At 34.2% G+C, this 18474-nt stretch overlaps 2 protein-coding genes across 2 annotated transcripts; one reads left to right on the top strand and one right to left on the bottom strand.

Moving 5' to 3' along the window:
• Positions 1 to 5000: 5000 nt before the first annotated feature.
• LOC131607473 (squamosa promoter-binding-like protein 3) lies at positions 5001 to 9207 on the top strand. Its single transcript, XM_058879475.1, has 2 exons — positions 5001 to 5558; positions 8855 to 9207. Exons 1-2 carry the CDS (start codon positions 5215 to 5217, stop codon positions 8961 to 8963), a joined length of 453 nt encoding a protein of 150 aa, XP_058735458.1. The 5' UTR covers positions 5001 to 5214; the 3' UTR covers positions 8964 to 9207.
• Positions 9208 to 13223: 4016 nt separating this feature from the next.
• Positions 13224 to 18022, bottom strand: LOC131607471 (mitochondrial arginine transporter BAC1). Its single transcript, XM_058879474.1, has 9 exons — positions 17660 to 18022; positions 17400 to 17489; positions 15419 to 15520; positions 15164 to 15268; positions 14973 to 15071; positions 14714 to 14902; positions 14504 to 14602; positions 14268 to 14403; positions 13224 to 13894 (listed from the first exon to the last, which is right to left on the bottom strand). Exons 1-8 carry the CDS (start codon positions 17756 to 17758, stop codon positions 14269 to 14271), a joined length of 918 nt encoding a protein of 305 aa, XP_058735457.1. The 5' UTR covers positions 17759 to 18022; the 3' UTR covers positions 13224 to 13894; position 14268.
• Positions 18023 to 18474: the final 452 nt, after the last annotated feature.

Raw genomic sequence — 18474 nt, 5'->3', positions numbered from 1 at the left:
GTCTTCGGAGATGAACTTCCGAATTATGCAGCTGTGTTTTTTTTTTTATGTTTTATCTAAAACAGTCTCGCATTTTCAACGGCTCTCGCTCCTGTTGAAAAAAAAAACAAATAAACGAAGAATAAGCTTAACCAACCCCCTTAAGTTGAGAATATTATTTGGATCAACATGCTCGAGTTCAACATCATCATTCACAACAAATGATTCTTCTTTGGATAGTGACTCAGAGATATTTCTAGCACCAACTTTTCTGTAAATATCAGATAGTTTACTCTTGAACAATGGTGTCATGTTATGCTTAGGATACCATACAAAAACTTTCTCGCTCTCAAAAAGCTTTTTTTTATGTTTTTTCTTAAACAGTCTCGCATTTTAATTAAACGCAAACGGCAAATAAAATAAGCGACATATAAACAGAAAATACTAATATGATAAATAAAATCCAAAAACACTGTGCGAAAGATACAATCCGAAATCAAAACAAAACAAAACAAAACAAAACACGTCAAACAAAAACAAAAACACGTTATTCTGCCCGACGAGCGTTACAAAATACACATCAAACAAAACAAAAACACATTATTCTGCCCGACAAGCGAACTCCTCCGAATGAAGATACTGATACCAATCCTCATCCCACTCAGTCTCAGAACCATCAGCATCAACCACGACTCTCACGCCAGATAGTTGAGCTTGAGCATCCGGGCCCCGGGCCCCCCTGGGAACGAGAAGTAGAGCCGGTCGAAACCTTCTTCTTCTCCTTCACCTCCTTCACTCAGCGAGAGCACGAAGTAGAGCCGGTCGAAACCTTCTTCTTCTCCTCCATCTCCTTTTTTCCCTTAGCGCCACCCATTCCTGACATGTTCCTGTAAACAATTGAAATCGATTAATATGCGAGACAAAATAAAAAACTAAAAAATTTGAACTTCTGATACAATTCGGAAGTTCATTTCCGAAAACTGGGATGGAGGTGTTTTCGGAAATGAACTTCCGAAACACCCCTGCGATAGAGTTTTCTGAAACTTCCATGGCAGACCCCAAAATCAAACATAAAACCAATTCAAAAAGTTTCTAAACAACCTAAATACTACTAACAACCAGTCCATATATCATTTATGCAATTGAAACCCTAAATAACATGCATTTGAATAATGAATCTAACAAATTTAAAACTTACAAATTGAGTGATTTGTGGGCTTTTAAATGTTGTATAGCAATGTGATTGGAGCCTTGATGTAGCCTTGGAAGTGTGTTTGCACAAATTTTCGCCTTTGGTTGTTTTTTATTTGAGTTAGGGTAAATGAATTGGGGGAGGGGAAGTGTTTTGATAAATCTGCAGAACGCGCAGTATTTCGGAAGTGAACTTCCGAAGTGTTGTTTTCGGAAATGAACTTCCGAAATAAGATAATTTTTGAGAAAAAAAAGGCGTTTTCGGAGATGCATCTCCGAAAACACCTTTTTCTTGCATTTCGGAAGTTCATTTCCGAAGTCAGGGGTAGTATGGGGTTTTCACCAGAGGTGGACTAGAAGGTAGGGAGGTTGGCAAAGAAATTCTCTTAGAATAACACATGTTAGATTTCAGTCCAAATGAAAACCATCAACAATATAAACAACGTTTTTAAAAAAAAAAAACATGAACACTCCGTATATGAATTTGATTACACATTATCAAATTACAATTGAGTTAGATAGAGAGTAGAATTTTTAAGTCAAGAAGAGAAAATACATGATCACAAAATTATCAAATTACAATTTTTAAACTATAAAGATATTATTTTTTCCTACATCATTTGCATTAGTTGATGAAACGAAGTAATATCCAAGATTTCAAAATGAACTAAACCATTGAAGTTCATATCATAACAAGTTCACCACTGATTCTTAGACCTATCACCCAGAGAGATAAACACCTCGAAAAAGACCTAAGATCTATAAGAAGGAATAGTAACCACCCAACCATTTAAAAAGAATATACTACACTGTTGATGCCACCTCATAAGTAATACGCAAATGAAAAATCGACTCTACCAACCTATTACACATTCCACAAGAAACCTTAGTTAGAACAAGTAAAACCATGTGTTTAAATAGATTGTCTCTAATAAAGATCTTATCTAAAAGAAGTTGTCAAGAAAAAATAATCATTTTAGAAAGGGGTCAACTTACCCAAATGAGATGATGAGTCAAGTTCACATTCTGGAAAATGAGAGTCGGGGATAATTAACATCAATTGAGCATAAAAAGTTGAGGCAATAGAAAACAACTCATAACATGCCGCCGCTGCCACCTATCACTATCTATGGAGAGAGACTTTTTTTGAATGATTGAAATTTGGTTGACAATCAACTCATACTCACAAACAAAGAGTGGTCTCTTCCACCTTATATTCTAAACCAGAACATCGTCCTTACACGAACCTACCTTATCCACAGATCGCTCATGTTGATTAGAGATACCAAAAAGCCTATGGAACCTAATCTTAAGGGGGTGGACCCAACACTCTGGTATCCTGAAGGATGTGTGAAGATCATATCTCACTCTCTTGCCAACACTATCCACAAACCAAGCATATGAATCATTTGCTTCGGACCCAAGAATTGACACATTTTTTTCCAAATGGATATAGAACAGACACTAGAAGACTTACCCCCATCAAGGAGAAAACAACATGAACTCCATATATAACAGATAAGATATCACACCAGAGACTAAAAACACCTAAGATCAGTCTCCATCTCCATTTGGCAAAAAGAGTCAAGTGAACCAAACAGAGGCTCTGGACAATTAGTTAACCTTTCTACTTAGGTTTGTAGACATTTGACCACTTAGCCCAAGAAATCGTATAGTTTCCTTTCACGTCATCCCTCCAAAAGAAACCTTCTTTAAATCCTTACTAACTTTTTCTAAATTCTAACATGTATTTTCAAAAAAGACATGAAAGAGATAGAAATAACGTTAAGGAACCAAATTAAGTAAGATCGTTTCTCAGACTAACATGTCTATACTTCCATGAGAGTAACCGCCTTGATAAAAGATTAACAAGAAAATTCTACATAGCCTCAAAGAGGGGTGACTTATATACAAACCAATGTACCTACTAGAGTCAAATTAACCAAATGGAGGTGTTAAACACCCAAACCACTTTTTAGCTTAGACTTTCGGACATTTGATCACTTAACCTTAGAAATATTAGAGTCATTCTACACACCATCCCAATTTATTTTTACCACTTAACCTTAAATATTAGAGTCATTCTACACTCCATTTTAAAGAAATTATTTTGAGTCTTAACTAATTAGTTCAAGATCGTAAAAAATATTTTTTTTAAAAAGCCAAAAAAATAAAATAAAATAAATATTAAGGGTTCGTTTGGTTGGAGGGTTTTGGAGGGGAGAGGAGGGGAGGAAATATTTTAAGTTAATTATGTTTGGTTTAATTTTTTATGAGGGGACGGGAGGGGATTGGAGGTAATCAAATTCCCTCCCGGAGCAATTTTTTGTTCCCTCCAAATCAGAGGAATTTGGAAGGGAGGGGAGGGAGAGGAGTTATGATCAAATTTATTTTTGTTATATTGACAAAATTACCCTCACTTTTTAATTAAAATTTTAAATTGTTTTTAATATATATTATACCTTAACTTTTGTTGCCTTATTAGAATTCCTTCATTTTTTACGGTAACTCTATTATTTTTTATTAATATGTTGACTCAACTTTCTTTGTTTTTTCATGTGCTTTATTTTATTCATTTTTATTTATTTATTTGTTTGTAAGAACTTAATTGTTTTATAAGTTATTGTGTTGTATTACATATCTATATATAATTGTAGTATATGAGCTATATATTATCTATAATCTAATTTTATAAATATTTTATGGAATTAGATGGATCATCAAAATGATAAAATGATTCATCAGATCATGAATCATATTTTTTTTCAATAAGCAAGTGATATCAGATCATGAATCATATTATTATTGTATGAAATTTATCAATATTTTATTTACGCTTTAATATACTTTAAAATATTTGAAATATTAAATATTTTGAATTAGATTATCTATGTTGTTTATGAATTGACGATTTTTTTTTTAATATCACATTGTTTTTATTTGATCTAACATGAGTGTTATAATATTTTAAGGGTTAAAAGATAAATTAGTTTTAAAATCCCTGCACTCTCCTCCTGAACCAAACATATTTTTGATTAAAAATTCTCCCTCCCCTTCCCTCTCCCTCTTTTGAACCAAACATACATTTAATTAAAATACCTCCCTTCTCCTCTCCTTTATTAAAAGAGAAATGATATTTGTACACCTGCTTATGACACTTACACTGTATTTTATATTAAAAGTATATACTCATTATTAAATAGTTTTTTTAGCTCATTTTGAAATTTGTGCATCACAAAACCAATGACATATATACGGTGTAATGCATACGGTGTAAAATTTTTATGTAAGCATAGCATAGCTGTTATTAAAATCACTCCCCTTCCCTCCCCTATGTTGAATGAACCAGACCCTTAAAATCAAATTAAATAAGATGAGCCGCCTCCAAACTAATATACCCGACTAATCGTTAAATAAAATATTAACCAAGATTGAGAGCCACTAAATAAGGAAACTTATGTTTTCCTACCAATAGGAATCAGATTCGATCCACTTACTTAGCTATCACTATTTTTGCAAATTCTTTGTCTAAAGAAAAGTCCACAAATGTATTAAGAAGAGTGAGAAAAATAGTTTTGTTAATTTGTTTTGTCTTAATCTTAACTTTCCAATTAAGATAAGAAAGATATTAATAATTAGAAGTTGGACTAAAAAATAAGCCATAAGAATAATTATTGCATACATAATTTAAATTTAAACTCTTTCACACGATTCTCTAATCACAGATACCAGATTTTTGTTTAGTCTTCACTAGGTCTTCTTGTACTATTCATACCTATAAAAAATGTAGGCTTTTAAGTCCACCACCTTTTTACCCTAGCTACTTCACGACAAAGAAATGTGAAGAGACCATACCATACCTTACCACTTGTGGTCCTAATACATTCCCTCACACTATTCATACTTGTGATGTTTTACTATTTCTATATAAGAATCATTATATGCTCTTGTTCTCTTCCTCATATATGAATAGTACTACTACGTTTGAGTTTTCTTCATATTTATAAACTATAACCTTTCTTTCTAGATCTCTTCCTTGAAGCCATGGAGACAAGAAGCTCAGAGGGAAAAAGAACATGGAGGAACAAAGAGGTGGTGAACAATCATGAAGAGATGGAACAGGAGGATGAAGATGATGGAATAGATTTTGAAGAGGAGGGGGAAGGTAGAAAGAAGAGGGTAGTAAGAGATCTGTATAGTAAGAGTACTACAAGGTCCAAAGGTGGAGGGTCGAATATTCCACCTTGTTGTCAAGTGGAGAATTGTGATGCTGATCTAAGTGAAGCTAAGCAGTACCATCGGAGACATAAGGTGTGTGAGTATCATGCTAAGGCACCTGCCGTACACATTGCAGAGATGCAGCAAAGGTTTTGTCAGCAATGTAGCAGGTTCATAAACCCTAATCTCTTTTAACTAAATCTTGAGTTTTCTGAATTTTTTTTTATCAGTTGGATCAATCATTGTTGGTTCTATATGAAATCTTCTTTTTCTATTTTTGACAAGTTTAAATCTTTATTATGTGTGGTACTTGTTTCTAGTACACTTATAATCTATTTTAAATATATAATTTTTACTTAATAAAAGAAGATTCAACTTGTTAAAAGAAATACTTAACAACTCCCAAGTGGAAAATCTTGGGTATAGAGACTTCTCAACGCTATTATGATTGTTGAAAATAAATAAATTTTTTGAAAAATAGAAAGAAAAAAAAATGAACATGTCACTAATAGTATACCCAAATTTAGTAATGGAGAAACTAGAAAGAAGTTTCATTTATTTTCTATTTCTAATTTTAGTTACTAATTCTATTTCTGTTTATATGTATAGTGCAATTTAAACAATAGTATAATATTCTTCACTAAGGCAATTGACCAAGATATATATATGAGTGGATCATATTAAAGAGCTTGATTTGCAAAGTTTACAAAACTGCTTTTGAAAAATAAGGATACTATTCTTTTCCAAACTCCATGCTTAAGTGGTTGAAAGAAAGATATGCTGTCCTTTTCAATCTTCATGCTTCAAGTGATTGAAAGAAGGATATGCATATACATGATACTTTCATGCATGTATCAAGTCAAGAATGTCATTAAAGCTTTTGATGACAAGTGGTTGGGTTGAAGATTCAACTCAAATGAATGGGAAAGGCGAGTTCTTTCTTTAAAAACCACTTCTCTAATGGTAACTAAGAGTGTCCTACTTTTAATAGACATATCTTCCTGATAAGGTTTAAAGTGGACAATGAAGCCATTGTAGCCTCTTTTCCCTTGTCATAGAATGAGGAGGTAGTGGAAGATAGTGATGGTTAAAAATTCTAGGCTCAAACAAATTTTATTTTTCTTCCATCAAGGAATTCTAGGATCTTATGAAAGGTGATATCAATTTGCCTTTCTTATGGGGAAAAATTGGTAGATGGAGTGACCACCCTTAATGAGGTTCTAACCTATGCTAAGGTGTTTAAAAGAAAGTGTTTGGTGTTTAAAATGGATTTTGAGAAGGCCTACGACTTTGATAGTTTTTTTTCTTTGGATTATATGTTGTAGAGGTTTGGTTTTGATGATATATGACTGGCTTGAATTCGTGCTTGTGTCTTTTCAGTAGGCTCTCAGGTGAAAGGTTGTCCATACGAGGAGATTAGTATTCAAAAAGACATGAAGCAAAAGAGACTCTTATACCACTTTCTTTTTTTTTGGTGGTAGAGGGGCTTACCGCTTCCTTAAAAAAATGAGGTTTTGGTTGGGGTGTTTGAAGGTTTTACGGTGAGTCAAACAGGTTTGAGATGTCTCATCTTTAGTATGCAGACAACATTGTGTTGGTTGGGGTCCCGTCTACTAAAAACCTCATGACTATTAAGGAGGTTCTTAGAAGCTTCGAAGATGCTTCGTGCCTCAAAGTGAATTTTGCTAAGAGTATTATGTTTGGGGTTAATGTGAGCAGGTCTTTCTTAGATTTGGCTAAAGGAATTCTTCACTATAAGGTGGATTCTCTTCCTTTTAACATTTTTGGGGCTTTCTGTGTTTGCTAACCCGTAGAAGGAAGAGACTTGAGTTCCTCCTCTTAAGCTAGTCTTAAGATATTAGTATCTTGGAGGAACAAATTTACCAATCTTAGAGGTATGGTGATTCTTTTGAATTTGGTGTTGAACTTTATTCTAGTGTTTTTTATCTTTCATGAAGACGACGATTTTTGTTGGGAGGAAGTTGGTGGATTTGCAAAGATATTTTCTCTCCGGGGCTCGAAAGGAAGAGCAGAGGTAGTGTGGATTAAGTGGGAGGACGTGTGTAAGGCTAAAAGGGTTGGAGGTTTGGGGTAAAAGGTCGTAGATTAGTTAATGTGGCCTTGTTAAGTACGTGGCGGTGAAGGGCTCTTTTGGATTTGTCGTTGTTTTGGGTTGATATTATCAAAGCTAGGTATAGTTCACAAGGTTTAGACTCCCCTTTAAAAGGCAGAGTAGTAATTCTTATAAGGGTGTCTCAGTGGTGGAGAGATGTATCTCTCCTTGGGTCCCCTTAGGATAAGGAGTCTAATTGGTTTGCCTACTTTTAGTTTAGTTGTTTGGAGATGGTCAGAAGACCAATTTTTGACATGATGTTAGGGTGGGGAATTCCCTTTTGTGTGTTTTTTTCGATAGGCTATTTCTTATCTCGAATAAGAAATCTCAGGTGGAGGTTTTTTGGGTTCTTGGGTAAAGGATGTTTGAGTTTAGAGTTTTAGGTTGATGCGATCTTTTCTTGTTTGTGAGGAGGAGCCATTTAAGGCTTTAATCAATCTTATATCAAGTGGAATCAGGTAGTTGTTTGGGTGTGGAAGTCAGATCCGCTTAGGGATGTATTGGTAGAAATTAAAGTCTCACATTGACTAAAAATTAAATTTTATAAAGAATTTATATAAAGTAATACTCCTTAGTTTACAAAGTCGATTTCCTAGAGATAGTTAAATTAAACTCTAATTCTAATAGTTTTTGTTTGGAGTAATTGTTGAATATTAAAATGTTGGGATAGTAATGGTGTTTAGGGAAGTTGGCTAAGAACCCATGACTTTTTGGCGAGTGTTCATAGGTAATATTCACTTGTTCATAGGTTAAATTTCAAAAGATAATGATAAAAGTAATGTAAATTTCAACTTGAAAATTAAATTTTGAGTTTTTTTTTTTAGGAATTTGTTATAACCTTCTAAACATGTCTGTAAAATAATCATTCAAAAATACACATCGATTTAACAATAGAGACTAAAACTAGATGCATAATAATTTTAAAGACACCAAAACATATTATTTTTTTAATAGAGACTAAAAACCTATTTAGTCTTAAAAAAAAATTATTGGGTACCCCCAAGTAACAATACATTTAAGAAGTTGATATATAATGATGTGACATGCTTATTAAAAAGAGTGATTGCTATAAAATCTTTAATAAAGATTAACTTTCATACACTGAATATAATCCTTTTATGTCATGGATAAATCAGAAACACAGTGTAACTATGTCAATAATTAGCCAATTAATTTTAATAATCTAATAGTTATAATTAATTGAATAAATATTTTTTACACACCAAATACATATATGGATATATATTTTCCTTCAATTCTTGATCAATCAATTAGAGATTTGGAGTCTAAATTAATCTATTTAAAATTATTTCTAATATGAAACTTCAATCTAGTCAATATTTTGTTTTTCAGATTTCATGAGCTATCTGAATTTGATGACACAAAAAGGAGTTGTAGAAGGCGTCTTGCCGGGCATAATGAGAGACGTCGCAAAAATGCAAGTGACTATCAAGGAGAATGATTTCATCATTAGATGGACATTAATAAGGAACAGAGGCACAAAGCATATGATTGAAATAAAAATATCCCATTCGGACAATATATGTTGCTTGTCTCTAAGGATAGATATGCTCTCTATCTTCTGTCAATCTTTTCTCTATGTATGCAAAGACTACTTTTGTTGCTAGTTACTTCTATATCATGTGATATTTTCACTTAGATTCCTCATTAAATACGTGACTTTTGAAAGTATTTGTTTCTTTTGCTTACTAGATATTAAAAGTCTCATATGTGATCAAATATAACTTAAAAATATATGTTTATAAACGAAATTATTTGAAAAAAGGGGTGATGTATTGTTCTCAACCAATCACCACCATGTATTTAATTAAACCATATTTTAATTTTAAAAAAACTTTAACGATATGGCCAAATTAATAGTTTTTATTAGATGACAGTGCAAAATTATTATACACTTTGCTTATTGCATGAGTACTTCAGGGTTTTCTTTGTCTATTAGTCTTTGAGTTGTTTATGTCTCATGTGTTATTTATTTGGTGTTGTTGTGATATAATCCAAATTGTGCAGTTTAAGCTCAAAGTTAATTAGAGTTAGGGTTTGTTACTTAGTATACCAGTTAGTTAGTTAGTTAGTTAGTTAGTTAGTTAGTTAGTTATAAATAGAGACCATGTAACTCAGTTTTTAATCATTCAATAATATCAATCTTTTATTTTTTATTTTCTCATCTTTCCCTCCTCACTAAAAGTGTCTCACGCCCTAACAAATTGGTATACAGAGTTCCAGTTAGATTCTTGATTGTGTTTTCAAGAATCACAAGTCAGTGATCGTGTGTTCCGGATCGTGGGTTGTTAATCATTCGCTGCAGAGATGAATGGTACTAATAGCATTCCAAATCCTCTTCCAATCCTTGACGGAAAAAATTAGAACCGATGAAGCAACCAGATGAAGTCTTTGTCCAATTTTCATAAAACCCTTAAAGTGGTCAACAATGACATTCCCGAGCTTGCTGACAATGCAACCGATGCTCAGAGAGTCAGTTACAAGGATGCAAAGAAGAAAGAATGCAAGGTTGCATATTGTATTCAGTTGGCGATAGATGCGGCAAACTTTGATCGGATTTCTCATGCTGAATCGGCAAAGGAGGCATGAGCTATTTTTGTCAAGTATTACAAAGGAGGTGAGAAGGTTAAAAGTGTCAAGTTGCAGATACGGCGAAGGCAGTATGAATTACTGCAGATGGGATAAGAAGAAAATATTGCAAACTATGTGTCGAAGGTGGAGAATCTTGTTCATCTAATGAAAAGTTGTGGTGAAACCCTTAATAACAAGATGATAGTTAAGAAGGTAATGCGTACACTGACCTCTCATTTTGATCACGTTATTGTAGCTATTCAAGAATCCAACAATCTTGAAACCATGAAACTGGAAGATTTGGTTGGTTTGTTGGAGGCGCATGAGTTAGGATTGTCGAGAGGAAAGGGGTTCAAGATTCGATACAAGCCATGTAGGTTCATACATGGAAGAAGCATGGTGGTTCCTTCACATTCAAAGGAAAAGAAGACAAGACGTGGGGCAAGAAGTCTTGGACGAACCCTCAAAAGTATAAGGTCGATGATAAGGCTTCTAAATCCTCGAAAAGAGTAGAAGGAAACTCCTATCAAAAACACAACGAAGAGAAAAAAGTTGTGTAATGTTATAACTATGAAACTTGACCAAGAATTATTGGTACAAGAAAGACAAGGGGGCGACAAAAGGCAAGGACGAAGGAGAAAACCCTGCACGCCAAGATTCATATTACTCTGAAGATATGGTGGTTATTGTTGCAGTTACTAATGACCATGTCGACTCCAAGATCTGGTCATCGACACAAGCTGCTCGAATCATGTGACTGGTAGAAAGTATGGTTGAAAGTTTTCGACGAGTCGAAGAAGAGCAAGGTCAAATTTGCAAATAATAGCTCGTTGGAGGCATAAGATACTGGCAACATAGTTATTTAAAGGAGAAATTGAGCAAAAGTTATTATCAAAGGTGTACTCTATAGACCTGGAATGAAGTGCAACTTGCTAAGTGTTGGACAACTGGTCGAAAAATATTTCTCTATGGTTATGAAAGATGGATCTTTGGAACTGTTCAACACTTAGAATAATCTGGTCTTAAAATCTCCTCTGTTAAAGATATTGGCTATAGCGAGATGCATGCTGAAGCAAAAGAATCTGCCAAAATCCTTATGGGGTGAACCTATGATTCTGGTATGATATCATAAATTTGGTGCATAGGCTATTCAATCCAATTAGTGAGAAGATCATGATGAGTTTAGGTATTGTGATTGATGAAAATTATGCCTAAGATTAGAATTTCGGTGAAGGAATTGACAAGCCACTAGTGAGCTATGGCTTCGAAAAAGAAAGCAATGAGGTCGAAGGCGAAGAAATTGATGATATTCCAGTCGAAGTTGAAGTAGTTGCTGACATTCCCAACATATTTGAAGTCGAATAGGGCATGGCTAGCACAAGCCAAATACCTCAAAGAACTAGAGTTCCTCCAGCAAGGCTTCAAGACTATGAAGTATATAGTGATGATGAAGTCGCACCAGATGGAGAGTTAGTCCATTTTGCTTTACTTGCATGTGTTAAATCAATAAACTATAAAGAGGCTTTAAAGAATAAACAATAAAAGTCAGCTATGGTCAAAGAGTTACAAGCAATAGAAAGAAACAACACATGAGAGTTAATCGAATTGCCAACACACACAAAAGCTACCGAAGTGAAATGGGTGTTCAAGTTAAAGCACAATGTTGATGGGTCGATAGCAAGACATAATGCAAGATTAGTAGCTCGAAGATTTCTTTAGAGAGCATGACTCGACTACTCTAAAGTATATGCTACATTCGCAAGATTGGAGACTGTCAGATTGATGGTAGCCTTGGCATGTAAGCAAGGTTGGTCGACATTTCACTTAGATGTCAAATCACCATTTTTGAATGGTCCTTTAGATTAAAAGGTGTATGTCACACAACCTCTTGGGTTTGTGGTACAGGAATAAGCAAGGAAAGTGTACAAATTGCATAAAACGCTCTATGGCCTCAAGTAGGAACCTAGGGCATGGAACAAGAAGATCGATTTATAATTAGTCAAATTGAGATTCATCAAATGTAAACCTGAGTATGGTGTCTATGTTTAGGTTGTGACACAAGATATAAACATCATATTCTAATATGTCGATGACTTTCTAGTAACTAGAAATAGCATGGAGAACTTGTCAAAGTTCAGAGAGCTGATGATAGGGGAATTTGAAATGTCAGATATGGGAAAATTGTCGTATTTTCTAGGTATGGAATTTCAAATGTCGAAGCAAGGTATGATACTACATCAAAGAAAGAATGTCAAAGAAATACTCAAGAGATTCATAATGAATAATTTGAATCCTGCAACCTCACTTGTCGAACCAAATTTGAAGCCGGAGAAACAAGGAGAGGAAGACAAGGTCGATGTCACTCTGTTCAAACAAATTGTCGAATCTCAGAGATATGTGTGCAACAGTCGAACTGATATAGGTTTCTCAGTCAAATTGGTGAATAAATACATGAGTGAACTTAGGGTGTCGCACATGAAGGCTGCAAGAAGAATCTTGAGATACTTAAAAGGATCGATAAACTGTGGAATTTTGTTTCCACAAAGTTCTGAAGGCAAAGAAGTTGTGATTAATTACAATTCAGATGTTGATTAGTGTGGATATAAGGAAGATCGGAGAAGCACAACTGGTTATTTATTTCAAGTATGTGGTGCCCAATCTCATGGTGCTCAAGAAAGCAACCTGTGGTGACATTGTCATCATGTGAGGCTGAATATATAACAGGATCATATGTTGCATGTCAAGCATTTTGGATGAGATCTGTGCTGAAAGAGATGAAGGTCAAAGTAAAGAAACCTCTGGTGATGTAGATCGACAACAAGTCAGCCATAAATCTTGCAAAACATCCAGTTCTACTTGGAATGAGTAAGCACATTGAGGTGGGGTTTCATTTAATGAGGGAGAAGGTAAACCAGGGTGAACTTGAAGTGAGGTATTGCTCGAGTAAAACACAATTGGCCAACATTTTCACCAAAGGACTGAAAATCGCCAGATTCCTTAAATTTATTATAAATTTATATACAAAATTAATATATTTTGATGTTATCTTTAATTTTTTTATATATATATTAAAACTGTTTTGGATATTTTTAATAATTTTTTTATTTTTATCGAATAAAAATTAATTTAATAAGATAATGAACCACCAATTTTTAATTAAAAATATCCTTTTATATCATTTTGTATCTATCAACTAGTGTAACAGGTAATTTATCAAATACTCAAATTAACTTGTCAGCTATCAATCATCAGTTATAAACTATCAGCTACCAACTATCAGCCATAAGTCATCAGCTACCGACTATCAATTATAAACTATCAGCTATCAACTATCACTATCAGTTACCAACTATCAGCTATAAGTCATCAGCTACCCACTATCAGCTATAAATCAAAGCCTAAAACCCTTGAATTTTACTAGAAAATTTCACTGATTTATATATGTTTTACAACCGAAACAGATAATGAGTGGTCTTTTAGATAATGTGTGATTCATATATACGAATTAAAAATAAATTCAGTCCACTAAAAGAAATTATCTATCTATAAGAATGACGGACAAAAAAAATACATGCAGAAGTGACCGTTGATAAAGCCTCTTGTTCCAACTTCCAAGTTCCTTAACCAAGCTCCCTAGTATCAAAATTCAGCAGCAACAAACTGCTTCAAATGCAATAATGAATGCTGTCCACATGTAAAATAATTAAGACAAAAATAAATCAAAATTTGAAGATCTTCAAATGCAATTCATTATAAACATTCCTCTCTTCATCCAACTTTGTTCTAGCTTTATTGTATTATCTGCAATAGAAATGAAGCAAACTTAAGCTATGAAATACGGATCCTATCTAATACGTATACGGACACGACACCGACACAGACACGTTGACACCGATAATAATTTTAAAAAATGAATAAATTTATTGTAATCACAAGTGTCGGTATCCAACAACGACACGAACACTGACACACCTTTTTTTTCCAGAGGTGTTGGTGCTAAAAATATAATACAACGACATGAACCATTGTAATTATGAGAAATAACTAAAAAGTGATGACATTACAATTGAAAGGAACTAACCTTAGTCCTGCCTAATGCCTAGCATTTTCATGAACCATTGTAATTATGAGTGATAACTAAAAAGTGATGACATTACAATTGAAAGGAACTAACCTTAGTCCTGCCTGATGCCTAGCATTTTCATTGCTAGCTCCCAGGTGACAATTGTTGCTGCATTAGCCGGAAACGCCCGACTTAATGTGGGGCCCAGACCTGTATAGCACCCCTTAAAACCAGTCCTCTTGTAGATCTACAACATAAAAACAAAAACAATTAGCGCCTCTATTCTCAAGTTTGTTTTAATGCTTGCCAATTAAGAAACAGATGAAGAAAGGTTCAAGAGAGCTTACAGAACTCAAAACCATAAACGGATTTGTCTGACAGTTTTTATCAGGATTTGTCTGAATTAGAGTCTTTGCCACGTCGATAGGCATAGCTACCAACCAAAACTGGTAGAACAATCAAGCAAAATCACAACCAAAAAAAGTTTAATAAGGTTAATAGAATGTTTAGATTTAAACTACAAAAGTAAATACATGCTTAATTCTCAAGATACTTACAGCCACGCCGCTAACGCCACCCGTAACAACCCCGATCCCCATTTCAATCAGGTTGCCATAATTGGATGAAGCGGGTTTGATATGTGAATGCATGTGATAACGCGTATATTCATATACACTGAAAAAAGTAGCATTCCCTATAGATTCTCTAAGCAATGTCGTAACACTTCCACGAAAAATTCCTTTTACCTGAAAGGAATGCCATCAGTAGCTATATAACACATTAATCAATAACCATAATGTTGCAGAGTTTCCTCACCCCTTCAGTTTTTAAAGTTTTAGTGGCACAATCAAGAGGACTACTGTATCTACTCGACATCAGAACTAAAGAGTCAGGGCCTTGGATCTGCATCCTACACTGTAGAAGTTCAAATTTTATTAATGGAACGGTTATATAGACAATAGACCAAAGAAACTGCAGCATATACACAAACCTTAAGTTCACTTTACCTTTATCAGTTCTGTTGGACCCAACACAAAACTATTGATGGCACCACTAAGAGCTGCAGATGGTATTATCACTTGAGGCCGTGGCGCACCGTTTTGAACGCCCCCCTAGATTAGTGGAAAGAACCAAAAGTAGAAGTCATGAAGCAAAGCATGCTATGAGGCATATGATACACCGCAAGAGACATATCCTGAAAACCACTAAAAATATCATAATACTCTATTGAACAACCTCATTTATATAATTTTCATGCACACCTGAAGGTACTGTTTTGTCTGGGAATAAATGCCAAAAAAGAGAGATCCTTCCAAAGCCATCCCAGCAAAAGATGACGTTGCTCCTCTATAAAATCCTTTGATCTGAAATAGAGTTGGTACTATTATTTGGGAATCTCAAACCATTTCCCTTAAAATCTCTTACTAAAAATAAATAAGAAAATAAAAGCATGGCTTTGCCTACAATTAAGAGATATACAATCATTAGCACCAAAAGAGAGAGATATAAAATCAGGCATAGACCTCCACCTATATGTCCTAATAGTTGATACTTTTAGGATAGTTAGCCTTTGACATAGTATCATAGCTGTGGGTTTAAGAGTTCAATAATTACCACTCTCATTCTTCATGATTTAATTGAATGTTTCCTGGTAAAATGAGTGTATTCATTTCCTACGCTTAAATCTGGTGCGTTCATGGTTGAGGGGAGTATTATAGACAGAAAATCATTTGTGGGTCTCAATCTAACGACTTAAACTTTTACGAGAAGTAATCCTATACACATGATGATTCAATATAGATGATATCATGAATATTGAAGATAAGAGTACTTTTGGTCATACACCTCTCGAGTCACCCATGTCTTCTCTTCACAAGTTCAATCATGCGATATATATTTATAAGAAACAGATAAAATTCACTTTTACAAAATTTTCCTTTGAGATGACCAATATTATCTCTCTTTCTTCTACTACGTTGGAGGGATAATCAACGTGACAGAAAAAAGTGACGTAGGATTAGTATTTTCCTAATTTATTTTATCAATCAACATTCAAAAAGCAAGATGTGAGAGCTGGAAAGAAAGAAACAGGTTCACAAAGGAAAGCATCACAACAGAAAGGAAATATGAATGTGAAAGTTGCTCCGCATAACTGATGTAAAGCATAGGAGCATACAGATTTTACAAATAATAACAAATATAAGTACAATGATCAACTTCCTTGAAATATAATTTGCAGTTCAAACTTCACATTATTTAGCAAGAGATTAGATGATTAGTTTCATCAAATCATAATTGATTTTGCTTCCGAAATCCCAATTTGACTAAAAACTATAAGATAAGGCTGAAAAAAATATTCTATATTCAGTTACACACAATTTACGCATATTTCAAACCTAAATTGCTTCACTTCAAACCCAATTTTAACCAAATCAATTTCAAATGTTTATCAAACAGAAACTTAATGTGAACCTAATTAGACTCTAAAAACTGAAGATAAAAATCAGATGGCCAAACAACTTTATTATTACTTTACTGAATGACGCAATAGTCTCATAATTAATAGAATGTTCGATTCCCATACAACATAAAACAATATTGTTCTGGACCGCTCGCAAGGCCCGCGACGAAAGGCCCAATAGCAAGCATCGCCCGGAAAGGCGCGCGGAACAGGTGAGACTTCACCCAAGTTGAGGGCACGGGATTCCGGCCTCCAACACACTTCCCACCATTGGATCTGGTTGAACGGTCACCCACGTAAGGCGTTGGATCTCATTAAGACGGTTTTAATCATTTGTCTTATATAAAACACAACGCGCGTCATTTCAGGTATTCTCTCATTCACACACTCAAACGACTTTCTCACTCATTCACTAACTTAGGCATTGGAGTGCTAACCTCGCAAGTCCACCCCGGCTCTGTTGTAGCGGAAGTTCACTCCAACACATCGGAGCTCAAGCCCGTTTGATCTACACCTATCTCTGGTTCCAGTATGGAACAAATATCAATAGAGTAAATGATCCCGTAGCATACCTAGTTACCTACATTATGAAAACTACAATTGACAAGAATTCCCGCTTTTATAAACGCAAACTTATCTTCTATTTGACATTCTTAATTCTTGAAAGAAGATATTAATAATTCTTATACTAACTTGATCTTCTCTTAGAGCATCATATATTATCTCATTAGATAACTCTATATAGTATATAAAAATATTTGATAACAGATCAAAACACATACTCCTTCAGTCTTGAATATCCTAGCAGTGCAATGCAATCCATTTCTGTACTGAACTAGATGTGGTTCGGCGTTGTGCTTCTGCAGCTTCACCTGATTAACAATGATCAGTGAAATCATTATTAGGGGCACATTACTGCATCAAGTGATATCTCACTAAACCTAAAATACCATGATCATGGAAAATTGTTCAAAACAGTGTAAAGCAAATACATGCGACAATTGCAATGAAAGAGTGGTTAGTGAAAGAAAAGAGTGCGAACCTTAACGGTATCAAAGGGGTGACCAGTGGCTACAGCGGAAACTCCAGCGAGCAAGCCAGCGACGTAATCCTTGTAACCTGAACTTGAAATCTCGCCCATTTCACTCACTCGCTTGAATTGAAGTTGTCAACAACATATGAACTGTGTTGTGGTGCAATTTTTGGTTCAATCGTTGCCCTACGCAGTGTGAAATCGTTAGTGCCGACGGATTGAGGTGAAATCGTTAGTGCCGCCGTCGCCGGAATGAGGTGAAACCGTTAGTGCCGCCGTCGCCGGAATGAGGTGAAATTAAAAGTTAAAAATTATGCATTGAACAAACAAATCGATCAACATTCCTCAACAACAACAATCTATGTCTTTTATTCTTTCAATAAACAAAGAAAAAGAAGTTTTTTTTTTTTATAAATATCATTCATTTCAAAATAAATATCAAATTACATTTTTTATGTTTAAAAATTTGGACATTTTTTATTTAATTCATGTAAATTTTTTAGAAAAAAATTCAAATAACCAATTTTTTTAAAAAATTACAAAAAAATTATCTTTTAGAAAAAATTACTGGATAATCAGGTTTGGGGTGCCCTACACATAAGAGTCACCCCTATGGCGCCTATGTCCATTATTTTAAACCAATATGCCACTCCTATAGCGCCTATGTGCAAGTCCAAAATGGGGTGCCATGTAAGATGGCGCCCATGTCCATATTTATTTTTTTTAATTTTGTTTTTATATAAAATTAAATATTTAAGAAATAATTAGAAATACGGAAATATATATTAATGATAAAACATGCATTACAATTTTTTTAAAAAAAT

The sequence above is a fragment of the Vicia villosa genome, linkage group LG5, assembly GCF_029867415.1.
Source record: "Vicia villosa cultivar HV-30 ecotype Madison, WI linkage group LG5, Vvil1.0, whole genome shotgun sequence".
Lineage (NCBI taxonomy): Eukaryota > Viridiplantae > Streptophyta > Magnoliopsida > Fabales > Fabaceae > Vicia > Vicia villosa.
This window is presented reverse-complemented; position numbering and strand designations above follow the sequence as displayed.

What these genes read in the sequence shown, in the direction of transcription:
- LOC131607473 (XM_058879475.1), top strand. Translation starts at nt 5,215, where the DNA reads ATGGAGACAAGAAGCTCAGAGGGAAAAAGAACATGGAGGAACAAAGAG. An exon ending in TTTTGTCAGCAATGTAGCAG is followed by an intron (nt 5,559 to 8,854) that starts GTTCATAAACCC and finishes TTTGTTTTTCAG; the next exon opens with ATTTCATGAGCTATCTGAAT.
- LOC131607471 (XM_058879474.1), bottom strand. Translation starts at nt 17,758, where the DNA reads ATGGGCGAGATTTCAAGTTCAGGTTACAAGGATTACGTCGCTGGCTTG. An exon ending in ACCCCTTTGATACCGTTAAG is followed by an intron (nt 17,490 to 17,659) that starts GTTCGCACTCTT and finishes ATTGTTAATCAG; the next exon opens with GTGAAGCTGCAGAAGCACAA. An exon ending in GTCCAACAGAACTGATAAAG is followed by an intron (nt 15,072 to 15,163) that starts GTAAAGTGAACT and finishes GAACTTCTACAG; the next exon opens with TGTAGGATGCAGATCCAAGG.